Here is a 27,239-nt window from a genome sequence, read left to right as displayed (position 1 = left end):
GAGAGAACTGAGACAGACAGAGACAGAGAGATACAAAAAGATAGACAATGACCATGGATTAATCCAGAGGTTGAGGACTCATCTGAGAAAGAGCTGGCTGGGGCTGTAGGTGGAGAGACAGGCATTGCAAGGCAGGAGGGGAGGAAAGAGGGCCCTTCTGGACTGGGGATTCACAGTTCCAGGGAGGACAGGAACCATGACCTTTTGCACAGGGCTGGCCTGGTAGCTATCCCTGGGTAGACCCCTTACTGAGCTCTGGGGACCAGGTGTGACTTGCCTGTTGTATGCATCCAGATGCTGGGAGTCCATGGAACACAGGGTAGAGATTAATGGTCCAGACTTGGGGGGAGGGACAGGGACAGAAAAGGAGCCAGAAAGGCAAGGGCCAGTACCTCTGAGACAACCCCCAGCCTGTCTAATGTGTCTCCTGCCAGCTATTCAAACCCCTTCCCCTCTGTAGCCCCCATTCTCAGGGCCTGGGGTGCAGATGGGAGGGGATCTGGTGACAGAGTTACGGGATACCAGCTGACACGCAACAACCCAGGTGAAACCTAAGCTGCAGTCTAGGCCCTCGGTCCCCACCCTCGGGCTCCAGGCAGATGCACAGGTCTGGCTAGGCTAGCAGCTGTGCCCTGTGTTCCCTTCTCTGTGACTGAAGCGGCATAGTGGCTTTTTAGGGGGTCCTGGAGTTGGAACCCCAAGAAGGGTGCTGTAGGCCCCCTGGTCCCGAAGTCCTGAGGACAAAGGTGTGCCTAATGGAACCTGAGTCTCACAGCTGCTGCTGAGAAGCTGATCAGGGAGACGGGCATAGAAGCCAGAAGTCCAATTCTATTCCCAGCACTGGTAGCTGAGTAACCTGCTCCTCAGTGCCTCGGGGACTCCACGGATGACAGTTTCAGCCTATCCTGCCTCTTCCAAATGCAGTGAAGTTCCAAAGATAGAATTTAGGTCAAAAGACCCTAAGGAGACATCCTTGAGGATCTTGGGGTGACACTGGGGGCCCTGGCTTACTCCACGTCCACCACCCAGCCTAGAGGTGCCTCTCTGGAACAGCAGAGTGTCTGTTCCAACTCACTGTGCCCTATTTTTCCTCTCCCCCCTCAGACTGGAGCTGAGACAGGGACTCAGGTGTACGTCTGTCCCCAGTGCCAGGCACAACATGATACGATCCAAGGCTGACTCTCCTTTGACTTTCATGTCCCTTCCAGGCTACAACCATTCTGTACTGTATCTGCCTGTCCTCAGTGCCACATACATGCACAAGCACATTGTGCATGTGCCCAGCCCCAAGCTTCCCTTGTACAGAGTACCCATCTTCCCCGGGCAGGGCCCCGGCCTCAGAACTTGCCTTCCCTGTGCAAGGCCCACTTCCTGTGTCCTTTTCTTCTGAGCCCTGAGAGATCAAGGCCTAACTTGTTAGCCTGATTCCCAGGGCAGTGTCCTATTGGATAATTAATTCATGGGATGTCACAACCGGAGAGAGCAAGACTATAGGAATTTACAGACCCACTAACTCTCAGGCTGTACTGACTTCACTGAGGTGCTTTGCCTGTGTGGTCCCAGGAGCCAACAGCCCTAACAGCAAGGATTATCTGCATTATAGGGAAGAGAAACTAGACTTTGGAGGGAAGGAGACGTGGCCAAGGTTGCAGAGCTAGCAAGCCGGCATGGTGGGAGCTGACTGCAGCCTGTCTGCCCTCAAAGGAGCCTGACATACTTCCTTCAGATACTGTGCTGAGCGGATCAGGTGCTTGGAGCAATGGTACGGGTAGCAGCTGGGGGAGGGCTGGGGGTGGGGGAGGCTTCTTGCTGGAGCCATGGGAAAAGATGCGCAGAAGAGTCAGTGTCTGAGACTCGGGAGCGGGGCACAAGCCCGGAGCGGCTCCACTCTCCCACTGCAGGTCACTTCCTGAGCCTGCCATGGAGCACTGGCAGCCCTATGCTCTCTGACCACAGGCCGGGAGGGCTCAGCTACTCACATTGCCTTCATCGTCCACCACCTGGATCTGCCCAGAGTCGCAAAGCTTCACCACAGCCCCGATGGGCACATCGAACTCCTGCCCAGATTGCAGGTCCATCCACACATAGTCCCCCTGCAGTGAGAGGCCCAAGCATGAGCAGGGAAGTCCCTTTCTCCACAGCCCTCTGCCTGACTGAGGGAAGGGAAAAGAGGGAGTTGTGCCAGCCATTACCCCCACGATGGTACCAAGCCCTCTTGTGGGACAGCCACTACTCTCCCTCTTTTACAGAGAGGTAAGAAGAGGCTTAGAGGGAAAAGCCAACCACACAGATGGACAACTTCCACCCAGGCCTGTCCAAAGCCTGTCCCAGGACCTACCCCTGGCAGTCACTGGGGTTTGGACACAAACACCAAACCACTTAGACTACTTCCTCTCTGTCTTTCATGTCCCCTGTACCATGTGGCCTGGAGTCTGGTTCTCAGACACAGCCCACAAACCAAGTCTAAAACTCAAAGTCAGAGAAATGGGCTTAGAACAAGTGCACCCAGTGCTGATGTGTTAAACACGCATGAAGAAGCACCTACTGACTACAAGGTGCTAACTGATTGAGGGCTGGAGATGGAGCTGAGGCTGTGGACTTGACGTCATAGTTGAAGGAAACAAAATGAGCACCTGAGCAAGTGTATTATTAATGTGACCCCTTTGGATACTGGTAGGTGCTGTGAAAGCAGTAAGGGTGCCAAAAGTGGAGGGTGGCAGAGGTGGCGAGCCTCTCCAGGCTGAGAGCTGAGGGGTGAGAAGTAGCCCACTGAGGAAAGGCCAAAGGTCAGTAATGGGGGGCTCATGCACGAAGGCTCCAAGACAGGAACAGCCAGGAGGCCTTGGTGGCAGGATCTGGTAACAGTGAGGGAGAACAGAGATGTGGACAGCAAGCAGAACATGAGAGACACAAAGATCCTTTGCCCTTGGAACAAAAGAATGGATTTTATTTTAATCCTAATATGATTTTGCGGGGGGTTCCTAAACTCCCAGAAGGTGAGAGAATTTAGAAATCCTGGTAAAAATATAACTTTATATCAAGTAACAGAAGTGTGACAGCTGATCAAATCCATCCATAGCCAAGCTATGGGAATGGCCCAGTGGGATGGCTTCAGGGTGGGTCAGCAGTGGCCTAGGTGGGTGGCCCTGGTTCCTGAGCCTCTGAGTCTTGGCTGCCTCACCCCATGCTGAGGGACAGACCTAGCGGATCACATACCGGCTCATGGCTGTCCCAGCCTTCTGCTCCTGCCAGGCCCTCATTTCATAAAATGTCAGAGCCAGGCCAAAACTTGAGCTTTCTTTCAGCAAAAGAGAAGCTGGAGGAGCTGCCGAGGAAGCGAGAAGCATGCTCCCAGAGCTGCTCCCTCGAGGCCGCATGGCCCTTTGTGGAGCTGTTGTGGAGCTGTGTGGGTAGTGGGTGCCTTTCCCACCCTGGGGTGCAGCAGGTACAGATGGAAGGGCTGCTGGGTGGGCAGGCCAGGTCACACAGCCCTGTGGGTCACAGGCAGGAGCGGACTTTCTTTCTTGTATGACTGGACGCCACCAGAGTCTTGAATTATCAAGCTCATCGTGCACCTACCCACCTGTCCCCCCAACAATTTGTCCCCACATCTGCTGGCTGTGCAGAGAAGGGCACATTTCCCTTGGGCTGCACAGTCCCCTACTCCCAACTCCCAGCACAGCCCCCCACTAGAACTCTCACTCCCCAGAGCTAAGCATGGGGCAGGGCTCAGTGAGCGTGGAGGGACAGTGAGTGATGGGAGAGTGTGTGAGCAAGTGTGTGGGTGTGACTGTGTATGAGAAGGTGAGTGCAGGGCCGGAGTGTGTCCAAGAGTGCCAGCTCAGGTGCCAGGTGAGCAGACCACCCCCTGTCTGCTCCATGGCAAGGTAGATGTCCCCTGTAAGGAAATGCCTGCAGCCTCACGACCACCCTCATGCAGGAGATTCTGTCTCCTCTACTCCTCAAAGAGGTCACAAAATGTGTCCAGGGCCGCACAGCTGCTTTGTGCAAAAGCCAAGACCAGACTCCGGCACTGGCAGACTCCAAGCCCAGCCCTCTTTCCCAACATTCCCTGTGCCCAGTTCTGAGCAAAACAGGACAGACTGATAAGGACCCTGGCCTAACAAGGAGTCACATGTATCCCCGGACCCAGGACAAGGCCTGGCACACAGGAAAGATTTGATCTTCATGGAGGAAACACAGACTAGCCAAAATAGAACACTTCCTGGCTAGGCATGGTGGTGCGGGCCTGTGATCCTAACACCCTGGCAGCTGAAGCAGGAAGATCACGAGATTGAGCCAAGCCTGGGAGATTCAGAAGCTTATCAAGACCTTGCCCAAACAATTTAATTTTTTTAAAGGGCTGGGATGTAACTCAATGCAAAGGCCTGTGGTCAATCCCCAGTACCACTGAAACAAAACAAAAATGAGCACCTCATGTGAGCAGGAAATAGAGGGTAGTAAGGTGTTCTGAGCCACACAGCAAGAAGGGACTAGAACACTTTTGACCTCCGGAAACGGTGTGAATGATTTTTATTTTCAAATCCGTCTCTCCATCTGTCACCAGTGGGGCAGTGATGACTATTTCTAATCCAGGTCAGAGCTTGAAGAAAGCTTTTTCAAATAACAACTTAAGGGGCTTCAGGGAGATTCTGAAGCAAGACAATCACTGAAGACACCCATTTTGCAGGTTCCAGGCAAAGTCCTGACATCAGAATCAGCCAGGGAATAAGGGTCTCCATTTTACCGGTGAGGAAACTGAGGCCCAAAGAGAAACAGCAATCTGACACAGGGAGTCATCAAATCAGTGACCAATAGGCTTATTGGCACCTAGGAGGAGAAGGGTTAGGGGAGGGAAGGGAAGGAGTAGGAGGCTCAGATGGAGGATGAAGCTTCACTGAGGCAGGAGGGGGCCCCAGGAAGGGGACCCTGCTCCAGGCCTCATCCCCAGGCTGTGGCCAGTCCCCAAGCTGGTGTGACATCTGGCCCCACTGCCCAGGGATGACTTCACACACAGTGGGATGAGCCGCACCTGGAAGTTCCCATCCACGACACGGCCTGTGCCTTAGTTTCTCGGATGTCAAATGAGTGGCTGGAGCAGAGGGACCCTTGGCATGTTCCCCCAGCTTTTCAGGCTCCCTGGCCTTGGCAGGGACTCCCCAGAAAGGGCCAATGCATGTATTCTCCAGGTCACCAGAGTCCCAGCACCCCTCAGCACCGCACGCACAGCGCATCCAGCACAAGGCCGCAGTGAGCGTGCAATCGAGTAAGGGCTTCCAGTCCCGAGTCTGCCCATAATGCCCTGCAACTTTAAGTCAGTCCTTCAGACTCTCTGGCCTCATGTTTTACCAGCCTTAATTAACACAGAAAGAGTCAGTGCAGGCAAAGAGAAGGCCTCCTACCAGGCACCGACCAGCCCCAGCCCTCTCTGCCTCTACCCCCTCTGGGCCCTGGTTGCATCTGGGCACCTGCTGGTGGAGTGACACTGAGGCACCGGTACTGCCTCTGCCCACCCTTGCTTAGCTCCCTGAGAGCTCAGGGAAAGTGGTTCATCAACCCCATTTCCCAGGCAGGAAAAGCGGGCAAGTGCCTTGCAAAACACCTATGAGCAACGACACGTCCAACTGCTCGCCTTCAGTGTCCGGGACCCAGGGCGGACACTCATTTCCGGCAAGTGGCTGGCCTTCGAGCCGCCCTGCGAAGGAGGGCACTCGCTCTCAACCCAGGGCAGGCTGTGGATGGGCTGGAGCGTAGAGGCCCAGGCCTGCCCCAGCCCAGCCGGCTGCCTGCGAGCCCTCCCGCCCGGCCCCGCTCACCGGCAGGACCGCGAAGGTCTTAATGGCCTGGTTCAGGCTGCGCACGAGGGCCCACTTGCCGGGTTGCAGGGCGCCCGGGCCAGGGTCAGCGGCGCAGCCCGAGGGCTCCATGTCGCAAGGGCAGCGCCGGCTGCGGCGGCGGCGGCGGCTCGAGCTCCCTAATTCACCTAATCCCTCCCGCGTCGCCGGGAACCCTAAACCCGGCCATCTGCCGCCGGCCCATGGCAACGGCGGCTTAGGTGACACTAGGGGTGGAGATGGGGGAGTGGGGGGATCCCGGGGTTTCCTGACGGTGGCTTCCCTGAGGTCACAGCTGCGGATAAGCGGTGCCAAAAGCAGTTTTGGACAAAATCAGCAAAATTAATAGAAAAAAACCACAAGCCTATCGTGGAATGGAAGAGAAAACTGCATTCGGGGACTGGTGGACGTCTCTTCCTGGCTGGCCAGCTCTGGGGACTGCAGACAGAAGCATCTTCCACCGGGCACCTGGAGGGAAAGGCGTGAGGACGCCGCCTCCAGCCTCTCAGCCAGCGCTCGCCCAGCTGCAGGCCACGTTCAGCCACAAGCAGAGCCCTGAGGCCGGGCGCATGACCTCTGGAGCCCCGTCGCTGCGCCCACGTGCAGCTCTGAGCTCACCCTGCAGTGGCCAAGTTGGCTCTGGCGTCCTGGCATCTGCCCCGGACTGGACTCATGACTGCAGCAGAGACCACCACGGGCCTCGAGACCTCCTCCACCTGCTCATGTCTGTCCTCCCTCTTTCCTCCTTTTCCTCTCTTCTCTCTTAGGGCTTCATTTTTAGCCCTCTGCATTCCCTGGAATCCTGGAAATGCCCGCAAACAACAGCAGGGAGCAGAGTGGGGAAGGAAAAGAAGGGGACCTGTGACTGCACACACAGCACAGATGCAGGCAGCCCAGCCTCAGGATCTAGCGCCCACCCCCGGCCCCAACTGACCGATGGCAGTGGTGCCCACCCCCTGCCTGCATTCCTTCAGGACCTTGCTTCCAGGGATTGTCCCCCCTCCTGCCAAACCCAGATCAAATACTGCCCTCAGTACCTGCCTGGTCACCAAGGCGCCCTGGCTTAGGGACCAGCTGCTCAGATGCAGGAGAGCGTGGAAATGGCTCACGATCGTTTCCACCTGCCCTTACAACCAGCCTTCACTGCGCTCTGGCTCAGACCTAAGTGTAAAGGACACTTCACTTCACCAAAGTGTGGAGGACACTCTCAAGGAGACTCGTCCTCGGAGCTCCTTGCCTAGTGGGGTGGACAGGTCCAGGCCCAAATAAGGATGGCACCACTAGATAAAGGACAGACTCCCTGAGATGCTGCAGCTGGATGGACAGCCAGCCACTCCCTGGCTGCTACCTGGGGCAAGCTGCCCCACCTAGGAGTGCCTGTGGCTGTCATATGACACAGTCATACACTCATAGCACTTGTGGGATTGCGCAGATTAAGATGTGTAAAGCATTTTGATTGGTGCCATCAGAACAAATGCTTTGAGTATGACAGCCATTCATGGCAGGGGTGACAGCATAGGGTTATGATCTTTTAGGCCTTCACCACGGGAAATGCCTTCCAGGACAAGGGAAGAGCACAGCACAGGGAACAACAGGGAAGAGGGGAGAGAGAGGGTACTGTGGCTGGGGAGTCCCTAAGGGAGACCCTCTGAGGTGCTGAGGCCCTGGCCCCTCCTGCATCCAGACCTCAGGCATCCCAGATCCTCAAGAGGCGAAGATAAAGAGAAGAAGAAAAGCAGCAAGACAGAGGGGACTATTACTCGGGTGATCCCCTGATTTCTCAGCAGACACTGTGGAGGCTAGAAGGCTAGTAGAATGATACACTTAAACTGTTGAAACGGGAGGGTCAGATAGCTCAACAAACTAAAGAGCTCGCTTAGGCAAGCACTAGGGGACCAGGGTTCAATCCCTATGCCCTGTTGGCCCCTCCCCTGGGGCATGCTGAGATGGTGAATGAGACTGGGTGTGGTGGTGCCAGCCTATTATCCCAGGCCTTGGGAGGCTGAGAACAGGAGGATCACTGAGTCCATCTGTATAGTGAGACCCTGTAGACCCTGTCCTAAATACATACATAAAAAAATAAAAATTACCATGACTGATTGACTACCAAAACAGACAGCCAGTGTTGGTGAGGAAGTGTGGGAATCAGAATTGCCTGTGTCTTTCCTGATGGTAATAATACAGTGACTGTGTGAAGCAGTGTGGTGGTTCTTCAAAAAGCTTAATACAGAGTTGCTATATGACTATATGAGTCAGCACCTCCATTCTGGCAGATGCAGCCCTCAAAAGAACTGGAAGCAAGTACACAAAGAGTTGCTCTTGCACCCATATCCCGCAGCACCACTCACAAGGTGGTGCCCATCAGCGGATGAGCATATAAACGAAATGTGCTGTGTTCACGGACTGTTGTCCAGCCTCATAAAGGAAGGAAATTTTTTTCAAGGTCAGTGAAGACTCAGGACATACGAGAACCTGTATTATAATATCGTGTAACTCAGTGATGTCCCAAATTTTCTGATCAAGGAGATTATGGGGCCACAGAGGAAAGTGATCGATGATGTAGAGTGTGTCTAAGGAGAGTCACATGGAGAGAAAACATTCTCTCAGGCTTTCTCAGAGAGCACATTGGTGAGGCAATGGCCGTGACTCATCCACATGGCTGACAATGACAAAAGATCTACAAACTGCTGTACAGGGCTTCAGGGTAAGTCCTGAGGGGATTTGACTGACCTTGTCAGATACAAAAATTACATTTTTTGTTATATAGATCTTTCTTTATCTTGGTCTTAACTATCCAGCAGAAAAGTATAAAATCGAGGTATAAAAAGTAAAGCCATATTAATATGCTGAGCTATAAAAGGCTCAAGTCAGCAACTTCTGACACTGCCAGTCTTGCAGATAACCCACCACTATTATAGACTACTGGACTATGTTGGATTACTCTGCTGAATTCATCCACCTACAATATATGAATGGCAATGGAATATACATCTCTGACAAAAGTAAACAAAAAAGGGGATATAAGTGGAACATTGTGTAGTGGAAATATATATATATTAGCATAAATATACAGCTACTTGCTCTTAGTTCAGTGAGAAGAAGGTTTTGAGCTAATAGTGTTTAGAGAAGATATCATGTCTGCATCTTGTACTAGGAATTACTACAAAGACTACAATATACAATGTATTACTATTGTAACTGTATTACAACTGTACTACTAACCTGTTTTGAAACTATCTCATTGCTAATTCTTTCTCAATAAAATTATTAAAAAAAAAAAAAAGGAAGGAAATTCTGTCACCCGCTACAACATGGGCCAGCTTTGAGGACATTATGCTAAGTAAAATAATCCATATGAAAAGACAATTCTGTGATTCACTTACATGAGGCACCCAGGGTCGTCAAGTTCGAAGAGACAGAAGGTGTAGTGATTTCTAGGACCCAGGTGAGAAGGAAGGGTTACCACTTGGTGAGTGAAACCTCACTTTTGCAGTATGACAAGTTGTGGAGGCCGGTAGTGGGCATGGCTATCACCACATTAGGGATTTAATTAACATCACTGTATGCACAAAATAGTGACAAATCTATGCTAATAGATGCACAATGGATAAAGCAATAATTTGTGACAGCAGAAAAGGATGGATAGAACTATATGAAAATGTAATCTTTATGTACTTATCGAAGCTAACTTGGTCTTTAACTATACTGTACACTTAAGATGGTAATGGTAAACTGAAGGCTAATCTTTAAAGAAATATACTTTTAGAAAAAAAATTAAATAAAGAAAACACCTGGGCATAGTGAAGTACACCTCAGCACTTGGGAGGTTGAGGCTGTAGGATCACTGTGAATTCAAGACCAGCCTGGGCTACAAAGTCAGTTCAAGACCAGCCTGAATTGTATAGTGAGACCCTGTCTCAAAAAGACAAAAAATAAAATAAACAGAAAATCTTATAAAAGAAAAAGTGAAAGGAGAATCAAATCAGTATCTGAGGACAAACTAAACACAAAAGCAGTCAGTAATGGAGTAATTGCGAGGGAATGATATTAAAACCTAACACAAATAGCAAAGCAGAAGTCCTTTCTTAGCAGAAATTATCTTAAATATAAATAGATTAAATTCTCCAATTAAAAGGTGGGTAATGAGCTGGAAATGGTGGTGACACCTATAATCCTCTGAGAGACTCAGCCAGGGGGACTGGAAGTCTAAGCCCTACCTGGTCAATTTAGAGAGAACTTGTCTAAAAATAAAAATATTTAAAAGGCCTGGGGATGTAGCTCAGTGCAAAGACCCTGAATTCTATCATACCCTCTCCCACAACAAGGTAGACATGGTAGAATGAATAAAAACCTATAACCTCGTGCTTGCTACCTCCAAGCGATTCACTTAAGACCCCAAGGCACAGAAAAAGAGGCGGAAGGACTCCACTTGAACAGCACCCAGAGGAGACCTGGGGTATCTGCACTACTCTGAGGCCAAACAGATCTGAGGTCTATACCCTTACAATATACTTCCTGAGGACTGACCCAGTTGCCACCAGCCCATACTCTCATGCTCCCTGCTCCCACAAGTCCTCCTGAGCCCTCAGTCCCGTGTGTTTGTGCAGGACAACTATCATGGCCTCGCAACTTCCCTGCCCACACCCCTGCAGAAGCCTCCACATCCACATCCCCAGGCCCATGTTCATGCTTTGTTTCCCTGGAGCCCTGGCTGTCACAACCCTATTTGTAGAGTTTCTTTCTGGTAGCCCTCTGCCCCTCTAGAAACTGCCTGGACAGGGATTAGTTACTCTCTGCATTCTTGCTGCCCCACCTGGCATGAAGGAAAAGGGCTCAGTGTTGCTTTGCTTGGGTGGGTAAGATGGGGCTGGAGGAGGCAGCCTCAGACACCCCAGGAATCCCCATGCACCCCAACTATACTCCCAAGCCCATAAAGACAATGGGTCTGCCCATGCTGCCACAGGTACATGCCACCTAGTGTGGCCAGTCTGATCTGTTCTCCCCACACCTTTGTGCCACCCTCCTCTTCTACCCTACCTATCTGCATGGCTCTCTGCTGTGTCCAGGTGCACCCAGCTCAGGTTTCAATATGCAGTCTGAGCTGGGGGTACAGTCTCAAAGGTGCCTACCTCCTAGACTTGCGATGAGATGAGATTGTGTGTAGCATGCCTGGCACATCGGAGAGCTGACCAGCGATTCTATTCTGCTTAACAGAGCCCTTACCAAATGAATAAGCCTTCTTCATCAATGGAAATATTTGGGCTCTTGGACCATTTTTATGAAAGTGCCCCTTGCCCCTGTGGGTTCAGAAAGGTGGGGATGATGGGTGCATGGGTGTATGAAGGATGGAAGATGGCCGAGTCTTGGTCACTGGTATATCCCTCATGGGCTGATTCTATACATGGAGAAAGAATCATTGCATTCTTTGAGGTCTCCTGAGATTTTTTATTCCAAATAAAGGGACAATAAAGGATGATGGGGTGTCACTCCCAGGGACACTCAGTATTACTGTATCAGTGGTGGTTGTGGAAGTGTCTGTGGCGCTCTGCCCCAGCACTGAGCCCATCATTCTATACGCCCTGGCATTGCGGTCTCAGGTTAGTACCATTATCAGGGTTTTGTTACATAAGCAGAAAATGGGCGCAGCAATCTTCCCAGAGCCACAAGCTGGAGAGTGAAGGAACCAGGACTCAAACCCAGCCTCTGGGATTGGCGATAATGCACTTGCTCCCCTGCGCTCACTTGGCAGAGGGGGCCAGGGCGAGGCTGAAGAGATGGGGAGGAGGAGGCGGCAGCCCAGCCCAGCAGTGAGAGAAGAGTGTGATCAGACTGGTAGCTGAGCAGGGACAGCTCCCAAGCCTGAGGAGAGATCACCAGGCAAGAAGGGCAGCCTGGGAAGACAGGAAAGCAGGAAGGCAGTGGAAGGAGGTGTGGGCTTGAGCTTCCCCATAGCAGTGCAGAGAAGAGGACTTTCCTCTTCACTCTCCGGGGAAGACACAGAGCTCAGGGACGGCTAGGTAAGTGTGCTAAGCTCCTCCCTCTCGTCAACAGCAAAGCTCAGGATGGAGCCAGGTGTGTGTGCTCTACCTTACAGACCTGCAGAGGTGGCCAGCTCGGCAGAGCTGGGCCCCGATGGGCCAGAGGCACTCCTGTTTGAGGGGTGGGCAGAGCCAACATTTAGCTACTCATGCATCCCCCAGCAGAGGCCCTGCAGGGCAGGTGGGCAGCATCCAGAGAAGGGAGGAAGGGGGTGCCCAGGGGCTCCAGTCAGCCAGAGCCTACCTGAGCTAAAATACCCTACAGAAGAAGGTTGCTGTGGTGCCTCTGGTGGCCCAGGAAGCTGCTGGCCAAGTCCCCACATCACCCGTTCAGTGAGTCTGAGGCCCTGTGCCAGCCCCCGCTGGCTTGCAGCCCACATTCCTGGATCCTGCTCTGGAGACCAAGCTCATTAGGGCCTCAGGCTGGTCACGGGAAAAAGCTGAGGCCCTGAGGCCACAGTGGAGTATGAAGGGGTCCTGGAGGGCTTGACTGAGTGGCAACACCTCTGCCTCCTCCCATAAAACCCCAGGGGATTCCACTTGGGCCATGCTGTCCCCTCTCATTGCTGCCCAAGGCCCTTGGGACAATTCAGCCTCAGGGTCCTTCCCAGTCAAGTCCACAGCTAGAAATGTAGGGATTCTGAGATGTGGGTGAATCAAGGCTTCTGTCCCCTGGGGCAGTCAGTGGAAGGAGGAAGGCCCAGGGGGCATCAGAGGGAGCTGGTCCCAGACTTCCAAAAGGCAAGAAATTTTCTTAGCTGGGCTTTAAAGCGGATTAGGGATCTCCCAAGAGATAAGATGGGAGGGGCATTCCACCCCGAAGCAGAGACTGGATAGACCAGAGGGTGGGACAGCAGCAGGTGAGCTACCGACCAGGTCAGCTCTCAGACGTGAGAAGCGAAGCACTCACCTGCTGAAGAATCACCATGGTTCTGCGTCAGCGCTCCTGCTCCCTGCTGTCAGCAGATGTGGTTCTGCGGGAGAGAGACCATGCCACGCTGGGCAGAACAGCCCTGGAAGCTTCGAGCCAACAGGGGTCACCAGGGCACCTCCTCAAAGCCACAGACCCGCCTCCTTCGGGGAACCCTCCCTGGCTTCTCTCCTCTGGCCTCAGGCCAGCCCCAATGACCCAAGCTTCATCTCTCTCCCCAGCACTGTTGCCCAGAGAAGCTGAGCCACCGTTGTTCTCTTAGCCACTGTCATCCAGAGGCCCCCAAGAAGGAGCACATCTACTTGTTTGGGCAAAGGGGCCCAGAGACAGAAGGAGACCTGGTTCTGTCTCAAGGTTACACAGCAGGCCTGCCCCTCCCTGTGCTCCTAAAGCCAGGGAGCAGATCCAGGCCAGGGCCAGGCCAGAGCCCGAGCCTGAGCTGTCACCTTTTTTCCAGCCTCATCCAGGCTCAGAGATGGACTCAGGAAGGACTTGGGGATAAGTGTGGCCACTAAGGCAGCTCTGGACCATGGGCCATGGCATGGGCCCCCTCAGAGCCCCACCTGCCACCAAGACATGAATTTTTTATAAGGGCCCATTCAGAGGCACTGGAGCATCTGATCCTCTGCCCATGACACTGCCTGACACCTGAGCCCTGACCTCAGGATGGAGGCCTGGAGCTCTGGATTCCAGAGGATATGTGGTCTTTCCTGTATAGGTTGGGTGCCTGGCAGGGATGAAAATGCAAGAAGGGCCAGTGCCACCTGTGCCACAGGAGAGGATTCCAGGGCCACTGTGCTGACACCGGGATCAGGATGGGGGCAGAGAGAGTCAGGGGGCAAACCAGGGTTGTTATGAAAGTGTAAGGCTTTAGAGGATGGCAAAGGGGTAGAAGTCAAGGCCCACCCATTAGGAAAACTACAAGGTATGCACTTTATTTCTAAAAATAAGAGCTAGACCATGTCAAGTTCATTGCTTTTCAAATTGACAGTGGGGAACACAGGCAGTATTTGTATTTCAAGTCCAGGCCTGATGCCATCTTGACCCCCTAAAGTCCTGTCTGGTGGGTAACACACTCCCAAGTAACAGATGGGAAACTTGGGGTGTAGAGAAAGGAAGTGACTTATCCAAGGAGAGCCAAGGGGGTCAGAGAGACCAAAGGAGCCTGAGAGGCAGGGATAGAGCCCTTTCTTGCACTCTCTCTACCACCCTACCTGCCTGTTCCCCTGGCCCTCAGATGCGCCCCAGCCCCAGCCCTTCTCCAACATACAAATCTCCATCTTCCCAAGCTCAGGACAATTTCAGCCGATGGCCGCTGTGGTGGAGCCCCTATGGGTGGCAAAAATGCTTCAGCAAGCAGCTGTAGGGGCAGGGGCTTCTTCTGGAGTGCAAAATGCCCTCTCCCTGTGCCAGGACAAGGGCAACCCATCCTTACCTGAGTCCCAGTGTCCCAGGAATCAAGAAGTTGGGGTCACCGGTCCAGATCAGTCTGCATATATACCCCTGCTGCTGGGTCTTCCCCTCAGCTTGCCCCGATCTCTCTCTCTCTCTCTCTCTCTCTCTCTCTCTCTCTCTCTCTCTCTCTCTCTCTCTCTGCTGTTCTCTTTGTCCAGACGGCTGTCCAGCCAACACTGTCACCCTCCCCTTCCGCTCCAGAGCCTTCTCCCAGGAGGCGGAGCCCAAGGGGGCCTCCAAGGTCTAGGTGTGGTGACATCAACGTGGGGGGGCCGGCTGGGTTGGGACTACTGTCCAGAGGCTGCCCAGGGCTCTGCACAGAGCGCCACCAGCCAACAGGGAGTCAGGGACATTGCAGCCTCTGCTCTGTTGAACACTCCTGTGAGGCCCAGGGTCACACAGAGGCCCCAGGTGTCTCCTGTCATTCGCAGTACCTCTATCTGCTGCCTCGACACCTATCAGGAAACCTGGTTCTGATCCTAACTTGGTCACTGATTTGCTGAAGTCTCCTCCCAGCCACTCTCTGCTGTAATACTGTTTGAAACCCTGACAAGGCCTGGCCAGCGGCAGCACAGCAGGAGTAGTGCGGAGCCTGTCCCCCCCCCCAGCCCCCCTCACCCGCACACGCTCCCTCTGTGGTCCAGACCTCATCCTTCCGTGTATCTCCTGAAGCTCACCCACTCGGTGTTGCCCCCACAACTTGCTCTTTTGTAATTGTCTGAAAGCTTTGCCACACCAGCTAGCTACATTCCTGCCTGTAGGCATGGTCATACCCAACAGCCTTGAAACTTGTCCAATTTGGTACTTGACACACTTTGATGTGAAAATCGAATCCTAGTGCTTTTCATTTATTTGGCCCTGGATGCACAAGCTAGCATTTGTCAGACCCCCCTACATTCCCAGCCATCGGTGTGCATCACATTAGAACAATTAACGCTGCGGAAGCAGCCACACAAGGAGGACGAAGTGGAAGGTGTGGTTGCACGGGAGGCCGAGAGCTCCTTCCTGAGGCCGTCCTTTCCCTCAGTGTCTGGGCCCCACCCCTGCACCTCTCCAGGTACGGCTCTAGCTGGCTCTAGCTCGGTCCTGCAGAAACGGGAACTTTGTGATTCCTGGTCTCCAAGAGAAGGGTGGCTGTGTCCTCAGGAAGCCTCCAGGTGCAGAGGGCCTCCAGCGCCCCCTGCTGGTCAAGGTTCCCCCCCAGCTCAGAGTGCCGGGCCCTTTGGGGAGGCAGGGTCTGCTAGGCCTGGCTCCCTCGGATTCAGGGTGTCCCCCAGCGACCCTGGCAGGAGGGTCTCCACCTCTGAGTCTCACTCGCAGCTGCTTACTTAGCACTGGAGCTCCTCAAGCTCCTCTCAAATGTTCCAGACTTGGGGCAGTGCAAGCAGCCTGGGGAGCACACACCGCCCACAGCCCACAGCCCACAGCAGGAGCCGAGGTGGAAGACCAGTGGGAATCATCAGCTGGAGGGTGGTGGCGTGGAAAGGCTGGGGAGAAAAATCTCAGATCCGTGGCAGCCGCTGCATCCTCCTGGACACCCGCCAGACCCAGGCACCTCCAACCGCACCACACTGCACACTTGTACTCCCAAGAAGAAATCTGTGCATTCAGTTCTGTGATAACAAAGCACCCGAGACAAGGAGGGCAATCCCTAAGAGGCCAGTTGCTTGGGAGGCTGCAAAGTCAAAGCCAGGAGGCCACATCAGGCAGTGGCCTGACGCCACATCATGATTTGGCAAAGGATGGCATGGAGCCACGGACTGCACGGAGCAGAGCTCAGAGGTGTGGCCACCTCCCTTTCTAGCAGCCTGTGCTTGAGGGCACCGATGCAGTTTCACAGCGGCCGTCTCTTCCCTCTGCCCACCTCTCGCTGAGCCCTCTAAGGGTCTACACCTTCCAACACAGCAGCCTTTGCAGGGACCACATCCAAGCCACAGAGCTGGGCTTGGTTCACTCTGCCCTCTTCCCACAGGTGTGCTTCTCTCCTTGCAGGTCTTCTGGCCAGAAGACAGTCACCCCCTCCCCAAGGGACAGACAGACACAAGAAAAGTCTTGCTGGAATTGCGGTAACATTTATTCTGAGAGCGAGCAGGCTTCCTCTCCCCTAACTCCGTGGTGGGCCCTGAGAGCAGCGGAATCCAGGTCTGAGTGGTGTGGGTTGTGGGCTTATTGGGTGAGAAAGTGAACAAAATAATTGCTCTCCTAGACCCACCCTCCATCCTCACCTATCCAGTCCCCCAGGACTCCTAGGGACATAAGTCACACAGCCAGGAGCCAGCCTGGCCTATCCAGAGGGCTGTAGACAGTTGGCTGGGGGTGGGAGGTACTGTGGCCCCCAGGCTGAAGCCCACACTGGCTTGCCACCTAGTCCTGATTTGCCCCTGTGTCGCAGGGGGATATGGCTGAACAGAAGACTCCCACATCAGCCCGAGGCCAGGCTGCTTAGTGCTCTCCTCTCCAGCACTGACTTGGGTGTCCTAATTTCGAAGACATTGAAAAGTGGTGATTACGTGATTGCGTGTATAGTGTGTAAGCATCCAGGGACACACTCGGAGGTGGGGCATTCCCTTGCCCTTACTCAGCACTTGCTGGCAAGAGTGCTGAAAAGTAGGAAGAACTTTGCAGAGGGAGAAATCGAGGCACAGGAGGTTTAAGTGACTGGTTCCTGATCACGTGCAGAGTTCCAGTCCCAGGTTCTCGAGGGAAGCTCCAGCTTATGAGAAGGAATCCTCTCGTACTATTGTCTTTTGGGTCCTGGCCTCTCCTATGGCCCAGGGCCAGGATCCAGGAGCACAGCCAGCTGGGGAGCAAGGACGCCAAATCAGAGGATCCAGCACCTCCCGCCAGGTCACCAGCCCACACTTCAAGGCCTGGAGTCCAAGTGCACGGTCCCAAAAGGAATTCCTGCTCTTGAACCAGATGCGCTCCTCATTTAATTGCTGTGTCTGGTCTGAAGGCCAAAGAGGGTGCTGAGGAGACCCAAAGCGGATCATGGCACCAGCAGGCAAGAGTTCTTCAGGGACAAAGTTGGCACCAGCCAACAGATGTCCAGATACAAATACCTTCCTCTTCACCCTCTTCCAGATCATCTCTGAGAAGGTCTGGTTTCATCCACTTTCCTCCCCAGTTGAGATCAAAATAAAATCAGAAGACCGATAACACTAGAATTCAAGGAAGAAAAGGAGGGCTCAGGGCTTCTTGAAAAACACCCTGGTTAAAATTGAGATTTCTAAAACAGAAAGAATATAAAACAGTGAGGACTAAAAAGAACATTTTGGTCCAGACAGCAAGAAGAGCACTGGCCTCCCTGGCTCTTGGGGGAGTGGCCTCTGGCCAGGCAACAGAGCTACCTCCCTCCTACCATGCCCACTAGGTGACACGATCCCAGGGGTGGCATCTCCCACAGCAGAGCCTTTCCCCTAGGAGCCTTGCAGCAGAAGCCTCTGCCATGGGCCCTCCCCCCACCTGACGCACTAGCTGGGCACACTCCTTTCCACATTGGGCAGCAGAGGCAGGAAGTACCCCTTCCTCACTCATGGCCACTCTTTCCTGGGACCTCACACCAGGCACTGTGGGTAACATCAGAGCCTGGAGTAAGCCAGCAGCTGCAGCTCATCCAAGGATCTGCCTCTGAGGAGACCTAAGGGCAGAGGCCAGGGCCCAGGCCAATCCCCTGGAGCCTCCCGGACTTTGCTTATTCAAAGGGCAAATCTCTACAGGGTTAATAAGTGGATGGGGGCATGGAAAGGATTAGAGAATGGACAAATGCCACCCACACATTTCTAGCCTAAGCAGGAACCTAGCAGGTACCCGGCAAGTCCTTTCAAGGTGGTCTGAAGACCTGGTGTAGGTCCCATGGGAAGGGAGGTCTGGCGGTTAGAAGTGGGCCTGGGAAGCAAAGGGCCAGGATGAGGCTTGGGCAGAGCAGTTTGTATGTAAACAAGTGACATCTTCTTGGCACTCCTCAGCAGGCAGCAGAGCCTTTCAACAGATAGAGTCCCTTAGCAGTGGTGACAGCTGGAGTGGCAGGGCTACTTTCAATTGAGGCAGGAAGCCTCCCTTAGAAGAAGGGAATACTTTGGGATCCTCAGGACACTGAGGCTCTGAGGGGTGAAGAGGTCACCAAGGTCACATAGCAAGTCAGAGGAAGAGTGGGAAAAGGACCCTAGTGTTGGCTCCCAGCCTGGTCCCAGGTCTCCTGGTGAGGACATGCAGGTGGTGGTCAGAATTATGGCCAGGCAGACGGACAGGCATCAGATGGCCGTGAGGGAGGCACTGCTAATGATGCGCACAGCAACGGTGCCTGGTAAGTCGCTGGGCTGCCGACTGCTGCGGTCTCGGAGGTGCAGGGTGTGTAGGGCCTGGAGGTCATCAGGCTCAGCCTTCAGGTGCACCTGGCCCAGGAACTCATCCTTCAGGAGTCGGTGGTTCCAGATCTGGAGGAGACAGAGGACCATGGGAGGGACCGTCCCTAAGACCAGGCCCATGGGGGTGCTGGTGATGGTACCAGAATCACCCTGACAGTGTGGACCTGGCGAGGACAAGAGCCTGAGTTGTCCTCTTCACCATCAGACATGGGCAAGGACGTGCCCCTTCCTGAGCCTCAGGCTCTCCACCTGTCAAAGTGCTCTTCCACTCAAAAAGATTATTGTTAGTTCTGCTGCTGCCCTTGGGTGAACCTGAACAAGTGACTCCCCCAGACCTGCCTTAGGTTCCCCATCACTAATATGAGGGTTGGATCTGTCTCTTGAGGTCCTTCTAGCCCCAGTAGCCATGGGTCTATGATTTGATCCAGTGGGACCCAGAGTTAAGAAAACTTGGAAAATCTCCAGTGGCTCCCCTGGGGTGCCCTAGTGTTGTTTACAGATGGTTTTGCACCCAGAGAGATGCTGCTCTGGGCCTGGGGGGCAGAGCACTTCATACTAATGAGCTCAGAATCATTACGCACCAGCCACCTTGGCCTGAGAGGAGAAGGAAGGCTGTGTTCAGGGACAGTGGCTTTCCAGCCCCTGCTATAGGCTCTCAGGAAACAACCACAGCCCAAACCGTCTCAGCAGCCCTGTCCAGACGGTCCTCCCACAGGGGACTCTAAGAAGCAGCTCCCAAGCTTTGGGCAAGGCCATCAGAGATGACCAATGTCCCCAGCCAGGAGACTGGCCCTGCTGGTGTCTGAATCACACTGGCAAACAGATCCCCATGTACAACCTGATGCTGGTACAGCAGGAGATGTGGGCAAGAGATACCAAAGCCATGTCAGGAGTGAGGGACAGATCACCCAAAGCCCAGCACCCTGGGACCCTGAATCTGGCCCCATGGACTCACCTGGACAGTGATGGGGCGGCCTGGCTTCTTGCGGTAGAAAATGCCTTTCACATTATATTCTGGCATTGAGGTCCCTTTCTGGACAGGCGAGTGAACCTTGTTCCCCTCACACTTGATGATCACATAAGAGTTGGCCCCTAGAGAAGAAATGGAAGCTGGGACTCAAATGTCTGGAGGTAAGACACTTTCCTGGCCTCAGTCATTCAAGGGAAAACAAGGCTGGAGCCTGACCCAGTGCAGGGCCCCTTAACCTAAAGTGACAGGCGGACTAGTGCTCTCCAGCCCAGGTCTGTTCCTCCATCCAGAGCACCTGTTCCCCACATTCCTTTCACAAGGCTTTATACCCTAACCCCTTCTCAACCTGCAGAAAGGCTGCCTCCCCCAAGAAGCCCTCCCTTAGCACCTGTGTCAGGTGTCTGTCCACAACCTGACCTCCCTGTCATACAGGAAGCTGCCAGGCAGGCGGTAGCTCTGTTCTCGTCTCTGGGCCCCAGGTCCCCCAGTTGATGCCAGGGAAGATTTGCTGACTGCTGAGTGTGAGCAGGAGAGCTCTGGAGGCTGGGGGCTCTCTAGAAGGGAGGACCTGGGGCAGCTGCCAACAGAGTCAGGGCTTTCCTGGTGAGCTAACCTGTCGTGGTATCCTTCAGGCCAGCAGCCCCCAGGACATGGACTTGGGTCACCTGCTGGGGGTAGCCACACAGGGAGCTCCAGCAGGTGCGGGGGGGCTCATCCAGGTGCAGTTCTCTGGTAGGGAGGGGAGAGGGGTGCCAAGAAACAAGTGAGGGGGAGGGGTGCTAATGTTAGCATTAAGTCTGGGCCCCGCGCTGAGGAGGGGAAAGCAGCATGGGACACCCGAGGTGATGCCGATAGTTTCACAAGCCTCTGGGCCCCCAGAAGGGTTTTCCTCCCCATGGGGTAGGGCATAGTGGTAGCAAGATCCCAACTCTGGAATCAAGGCCAGGCAGATGGTGGGTGGTCACCATACCACTGGCCATGTGACAGACAACCCTGCTAGCTCTGCATGTACAAATGGAGTGGTCAGGCCTCTGCTCAGGGCTACGGAACAATCAAATGAGGCCAGCAAAGCTTCTCTGTAAACTAGGAATTGCAGTATACATGACCCGCTGTTACCAAGGGCTGGGACAGGAGCCCAGGGAAAGGGAGAGAACGGAGAGGGCCAGGGGGTCAGCCCAGAGGACTGGACATTGGCTCCGTGCCTCAGCAGATATTCAGCACCACTTGACTAAAGCCCCTTGGAGCCCATGTGGACTGTACCCACCAACCCTGGCCCCATGTAGCCCCGCACACCGGCAGTGGGAAGGTACATCTGTGAAGACGCGGAGCAGGAACTCGCCGGTGTGGCCTGGCTCGAAGGTGGTGGGGATGATGACATAGCGGCCCTCAGGCTGTTCTGTGCGCAGGAAGACACTGCGGGAGTTGATGTAGATGGAGCTGGCGGCCTTGGGCTGCAGGCTGTGCATGCGGTACTGGCGGTTCTCTTCTACCTGCGGGAGATGCAGGGGCTACCATCAGCCCCACTGCGCCCAGCCCACCCATCTGCCCCTTGCCAGGATGCATGCACGTGAGCTGTCCAGAACAGGCAAGACCAGTGCTTCCCGGGCTGGGCTGCAGTGGAGGAGGGTCGCTGGGATTGGGTGGGATGGCCCAAGGCAGCAGGGTCTCTTTAGTGGGTGACAAAAGTGCTCAGAGTTGAACGTGGTAGTGGTTGTGCAGCTGTGCCGACACTAAAGGATGCTAGGTTGTATACTTTAAACGGGTGAGGTAGATGGTCTAAGAATTTTATCTCACTGAACACTATTAAAAAGGGAGAGCAGGGGCCGGCCAAAAAGTTCAGAGGATTAAAGCACCTGCAAGCAGGTTCAGGGGCTGAGGGGCACACTGAGACAGCAATTGAGACTGGGTGTGGAGGGGGGCATCTATGACCCCAGCTGTCGGGAGGCTGTCAGCAGGCTGATCACTATGAGTTCAATCAAGTAGTAAGACCCTGAACACCCTGTAGACCCTTCCCTAAAATACAAAAAAAAAAAAAAAAAGAGCAGTGGCCAGGCACGTGGCACACATCTGTAACCCTCCAGCAGGCCAAGGCAGGAGGATTACAAGCTCAAGACCAGCCTGGGCAACTTGGTACAACCCTGTCTCAAAAAAAAAAAATGTGAAAGAGCCAGGGAAGCAATTCAGGGCAAAGGCCTTAAGTTCAATTCCCAACACCAAAAAAAAAAAAGTCCAGAGGACCCTCCCAAGCATGTTCCTGAGGTTTCCGTCACAGAAGAACCAAGTACAAGTATCTACGAGAGCTGCACACAAGCCCCTCCTCTGTCTGCAGCTCTACATTTCATGGTTTCAGTTACCTGGAGTGAACTATGCATGGAAAAAATAATTTAAAAATCTTAGCAAGGAACAATTCACACATTTTAAATTTTTACAATTTAAAATCTTACTCCATGTGATGAACTCTTACTCCATCTCGTTTTACCCTGTGTAGCACATGAATCCCCTTTTCTGTCCAGCATTTCCATACCACTCACACTACCCGCCCTTTCTCACTAAGTAGCCCTGCTTGGTATCAGCTCGCTACGAGGGCCTGCAGGTGGAACCCACTGCATCATGGCTGCCTACATTACAGCACAAATCCATGACATGACGTCACCCACTGCCAAGATATGCCCTTCTCAAAACAAGTGTCCCAGAATGCCGTAGTCACAACAGAGCTTCACATCCACCAGCACATTATAAGGGTGCACCAGCACAATGATGGCCACAAATGGCCTTGATGTGACCCAGGGCATCAAATGCCAGGCCCAGCATGGACGAAGTGTTTCACATGCCCACATGATTCCCGCTAGCTCTCAGCAGTACAACAAGTGTGTGGAGTCCTGCCGGGCCACGTGTGGAAGTCCTGTTTTCAGGTCACAAGGAGGGGCCAATGTTAAGGGTACCTCTCCTGGCACAGGAGGCCCCCTACACAGAGCGCTGCAGGGATGAGAGAGACCCTGATCCCTGAGGGAGGGCACTGGGGAGCCACATGTTACTCTAGGGATCCTGAGCTCAGACCCAACAGCAGCGACCCCTCTCTTAGCCCTCCTGCCAGTCTATACTCCAGGTTTCAGGTAGGTTAGCTGATGCAGCCAGACAGCTGCAGCAAGGACAGGTCCAAGGTGTTCGAGACTGTTCTCCCAGCCTCCAGCCTCCTCCTTTCCTCCCCCAGGGCAGGGGTTCCTGCTGGCCTCACCTTGTAGATGTCAAAGCCAATGGCCAGGTTCTCGCCTTTGCCCTCCCTGCGGGTAGATCTCTTGGGCCGTTGCTGGATGCAGATCAGCACTTCATCTTCTGGCTTCTTGACCTCAAAGATGTACTGTAAGTTTGGCCAAAGAGAGCAACACTGCCATGAGACCACACCACAGATGAATGCTTGAGCCTGGCCCCAGCCATTCCCTAGCTCTCAGAACTGCTAATGCCGACAACAGCTTCCCTGTGCGAAGACGAGGAGAACTCAGGGGATAATGGATGCTCTGATCAGAGCCTGACACATGGTTGGCGCTCAGTAAAGGTCCATCAAGCAATTGTTACAGGTTGTGACACGGGCTGTGGCCAAGTTCCCCAGAACCAATAGAACCATGCTGCATTATGTGATTCCCAGCTTGGCCTCTGAGACTCTGGGCAGGAGGCTCAAGTTTCCTGAGAGCAAAGTTCTTCACTTTAACCATCTACAGGTCAAACTGTAAAGCTGGTTTCATAAGCCCTACAGAGGCCAGTATGCCCACCCACTGTACAGATGGGTATGGGGAGGCCCAGAGACAAACAGGGAGGCATGCAAGGTCACTGGTATGACACTGGGGGGGCCCTGTGGTGGTGCAGGGGCAGAGTGGAGATCCCTGCGGATCCCACCTGTGGGTTCTGGAAGAAAGTGTCCTTGTGGTTGATGCAGCCCCCACTGCGGTTCTGCCGGGGGTCCTCGTGCCGGGTCCAGGCCCCTCGCAGCTGCACCTCCTCCCAAGTCTTATAGATGCTTAAGTAGGAGGTGTTAAGCAGGCGGCACTTGATGATGTCCGTGAAGTGCCGGCACATGTCCTCGAAGGTCATCCTGGGCAGGGGCAGGCGTGTGAGGTGGCCCCGCACCTGCCCTTTACCCTACTGAGTCCCAGTGCACCCAGTACCCACACACCCAACTTGTAGGTCTCAATCTTTTCATTTGTAAAATAGCAATGAATCTGCTCACAGGGCCTGCCTTACAGAGCCAACACAGGAATTAACCCACTTATGCCAAAGACAGCAATGTTCTGAATGTTTGTGTGAAATTCTTGTATGTTACCTAGAAAAATTCAAGAAACAAGAATTGGAAGGGAAAAAAATTTATTCTTTTCCTTTGTTATGGGCATTCCAAAAGTGGAACACTAGGCCTTGAAGGGTTAAGCAGAGCGCTAAAGGCAACATGGTGTGACTCTGTGCGAACAGGACACACACAGACCTCTCCAGCTCATCAAGCCTGTTTCTACGCACGGGCTGGCACACCTGGTCCAGGGCCTCTCTAAATGTGGTGGCACCCCATGGCAAGGGCGTGCTGGCACCCTGGGCTTCATGCCAAGGGCCCAGTATGGGGCCAGAGCACATGGAGTCCCCTCGGAGGGACAGACGGGGCTACAGGATGACAGGGCCCATGACTACCCAACTCTTGGTAGAACCCAAGGCTCAGAGATTGTGCAACCCGTCCAAGGCCGCGCAGCAGGCTGAAGCCGGGGCTGAGCCAGGCCCGGAGTGCCAAGCGCCCCCTGCAGGCACCGGAGCAGCACTCACCAGAACTCACCGTCGTCCTGAACCGTCACACCCATCTTTTCCCGCTCACTCTTGCTCACCTTCTGCCACTCTTCTGAGCTGGGACAGACGAGGAAGTGGTGTAAGAGCCAGAGCCACACCAGAACCTGGAGGCTGGGGGGCAGCGCAGACCCAGGCCACCCTCGGGAACAGAGACACTGGGCCGGCCCAGCCCTGCCCCAAACCCCCTTGGGAACTGTGGGCGTTCTCATCCAGGCCTGGAGGTCTAGAAGGGAAGGGCAGACTGGGAAGGCAGGGGGCAGCACAGCCCCAGAAGGAGAGCTCCACCCCTCCCGCCTCTCCATGCTGCCCAGGGCATCGGCCCCACAGCCTCCCCGCGTCCCTGTGCCCTCCTAGCCAGGTCTCCAAGACCTCCAGGCCACTGCCTCTGCCAGACACTCACTCCCCACCCCCTCCAAACTCAGCCCCGCTTCTGTGCTAATCCGTCCCCACAGCCCTCAGGACCCAGCCCCAGGGCCACCTCTGCCAGGAAGCCCGCCCACGCTCTCTTCCCGGGGGGCCTCACGTGTCACTCCAGGGCCCGTTCCACTCCCGCTCGCCCCAGGGGTTGCGCAGGCGGATCATATCCAACTTCTCCGACTTGAAGAAGGCCAGCAGGCCATGGCCTAGGCGCACCTTGCGCACGTCGGTGACAGCATATGCGTGGCCCTTAACCAGGCCACACGCCAGGCGTGCCTCCATGTCAGCTGCTGTCACTGCCTGTGGGAGAAGCCAGGCGCTCAGAGAAGCAGGAGCAGCCTGGAACCCTAAAGTCCGTGGACGCTGCCTCCCACGAAGGCAGACCTTGCTGGCTGAGACTGAGGACAGCACTGTGGCCACAGATTTTACAAACCCTGCCACCAGCAGTGTGTGGAAAGGGCAGACCCACCAAGGGGACAGTTCTGCAGTGTGTCAGGGCCAACTGCTATTAAGACCTTGGTACCTAGAAACAGACCATGATGGGAATGTCTACGCCACTGCCATGAGGCCCTTTTTTTTTTTTTTTTTTTAATTGGATGAGCCAGTTTGTCAGGCGCCATAGGACTGGCTCTACCTGGGTTCAAATCCTATCTACACTGAGCTTTCCCGTTAGAACCCAAGCAATTAAAGAGCTTGGACGGGCCTCTTGTGCCACACCTGCCACAGGGGCTCCAGCTGCCACCTAGCTTGATGCCTCACAGCTTGACTTAGGGCCCAGCGTGGAGACCACCGCGCTAGGTCGCCGCCTACAGCTTGACTTAGGGACCTGAGGTGGGGTCACAGGGGCCTGAGAGGGTGTCAGATGCATGAGTTGCAGGGCACAGCACAGCACACGGTTGGGGTGGTCTCGGAGATCCTGTCCTCTGACGGGCAGTCCAGATTATAGGCTGACCTCACAGCAGCTCCTGGGCCTCCCCTCAGGGCTGCAGAGCAGAGCCGCCTGAGGCCTGCTGAGCTCTTACCTTGATAGAGGCGCTGATGAGGCCTCCCCGGCTGTGCACCTTCAGCACACGCTCAAACAGCTGGTTCCTTTTGGCCTCATCATTGGCAAAGTCACCCTCGGTCAGGTCGATGGGCTCAGAAACACCCCCCGTGAAGTCCACCAGAGCATCTGCGGTGTTGCCTCCATCTAGGGCCTGGTAACAGCCCGCCAGCCTGGGAACAATGTGGAAAAAATTCCAGGCCAGTGCTCTCCGGCCAGCCTCAAACCTTCACCTTTGAAGACTCTTGAAACTCAGAGTGGTCAAGCAAACTGCTAAGGTCTCACAGCCCTCGCCAGAACCCGGCGCTGACTTCCAGGCCGACATCTGTCCCAGCGACCTGCACCATGTCATGGCTTGGATTTTTCTAGGCCTCAGTGGCTTAGAAAATCAGCTGTCAAAAAAATCTAGCAATTCTGTTCCAAAGCATTCAAAGCTCTTACATTGTTGGACACACCAATTCTGGATGAGTAACACGGTTTCTAATGATGGAAGTCCAGAAATAAGCTCCATGTCTACCAACAGGGAGCGAGCGTTGGAAGCTAATGCTGTACCTGCACCTTGGAATATCAAATGTTTGTAAAAATACCTGGAAAATAATTCCTATGGTAGAGAAAATACACGGGTTTGCTCATTATGTTTGAAAGGGCAATAGACCTGGATTACTATGCTCAAAAGTTATACAGTAATTTGTTTTAAAAATATTTATTGGCCTAAATGAATAAATCATATGAATCAGAGACAGCTCTGATCCTGGAGTAGAACAGGGGGGATTTTTAAAAATGTCTTATATGTTACTACGTAATATGTAATAGAGTATACAAATCTGAGTAGAAAGAGACAGTGTTACCTGAGTATAACAATAGCGCTCATCTAAATTGAAAACATAAAAAATAGATAAATAAATAAAAATTTAAAAAATAAAAATAAATTGAAAACATCTGCAAAAAAAAAAAAAAATCTTAAATAGGGGGCCAGGGAGATGGCTCAGTGGAATAAGCACTTCCCTGGCAAGCATAAGGGCCTGAGTTCAATCCCCAGTTCTCCAAAAACAAAAAAAAGAAAGAAATCTTAAATTGAAAACATATGTCCTGCCAGCTCAGTAGATAGTAATTAAATTTGGGTAAAGTGATCTACCAAAAAAATGCATCAAAGATGCTGAAAGAGTTCTCACTGGAGGAGGCAGGGAGCTGATCCTCACGCTCTCCTGTACTTCCTTTTTTTTTTTTTTTTTGGCAGAACCAGGGATTGAACTCAGGCCCTTGAGCTTGCCAGGCAAGCACTTACCGCACCGAGCTATCTCCCCAGCCCCTTTCCCTGTACTTCCTTGAGTTGCTCTTTTGGCCATGCATTCATTTTTTTTTTTTTT

General features: G+C 53.7%; 2 protein-coding genes across 7 annotated transcripts in view; both read right to left on the bottom strand.

Moving 5' to 3' along the window:
• The window catches only part of Myo7a (myosin VIIA), a 68,424-nt gene extending 53,981 nt beyond the window's left edge, over nucleotides 1-14,443 (bottom strand). For both annotated transcript variants that reach the window (XM_012515042.2, XM_012515043.2), the window contains exons 1-3: nucleotides 14,239-14,443; nucleotides 12,783-12,846; nucleotides 1,980-2,093 (exon numbers count right to left, since the gene is read on the bottom strand). In XM_012515042.2, the coding sequence (XP_012370496.2) occupies nucleotides 1,980-2,093; nucleotides 12,783-12,800 (132 nt within the window). In that variant the 5' untranslated portion in view covers nucleotides 12,801-12,846; nucleotides 14,239-14,443. The remainder of the gene's footprint in view (nucleotides 1-1,979; nucleotides 2,094-12,782; nucleotides 12,847-14,238) is intronic.
• Nucleotides 14,444-16,314: 1,871 nt separating this feature from the next.
• The window catches only part of Capn5 (calpain 5), a 54,855-nt gene continuing 43,930 nt past the window's right edge, over nucleotides 16,315-27,239 (bottom strand). For all 5 annotated transcript variants that reach the window (XM_023716654.1, XM_004632526.3, XM_023716650.1 and 2 more), the window contains 9 exons: nucleotides 25,853-26,045; nucleotides 24,937-25,130; nucleotides 24,393-24,470; nucleotides 23,487-23,682; nucleotides 22,831-22,953; nucleotides 20,889-21,085; nucleotides 20,209-20,324; nucleotides 19,581-19,717; nucleotides 16,315-18,694 (listed from right to left, as the gene is read on the bottom strand). In XM_023716654.1, the coding sequence (XP_023572422.1) occupies nucleotides 18,512-18,694; nucleotides 19,581-19,717; nucleotides 20,209-20,324; nucleotides 20,889-21,085; nucleotides 22,831-22,953; nucleotides 23,487-23,682; nucleotides 24,393-24,470; nucleotides 24,937-25,130; nucleotides 25,853-26,045 (1,417 nt within the window). In that variant the 3' untranslated portion in view covers nucleotides 16,315-18,511. The remainder of the gene's footprint in view (nucleotides 18,695-19,580; nucleotides 19,718-20,208; nucleotides 20,325-20,888; nucleotides 21,086-22,830; nucleotides 22,954-23,486; nucleotides 23,683-24,392; nucleotides 24,471-24,936; nucleotides 25,131-25,852; nucleotides 26,046-27,239) is intronic.

Source organism: Octodon degus, unplaced genomic scaffold, assembly GCF_000260255.1.
Source record: "Octodon degus isolate 3935 unplaced genomic scaffold, OctDeg1.0 scaffold00049, whole genome shotgun sequence".
NCBI lineage: Eukaryota > Metazoa > Chordata > Mammalia > Rodentia > Octodontidae > Octodon > Octodon degus.
Note: the sequence above shows the minus strand (reverse complement) of the source record. Positions and strands in the feature narration are given on the sequence as shown.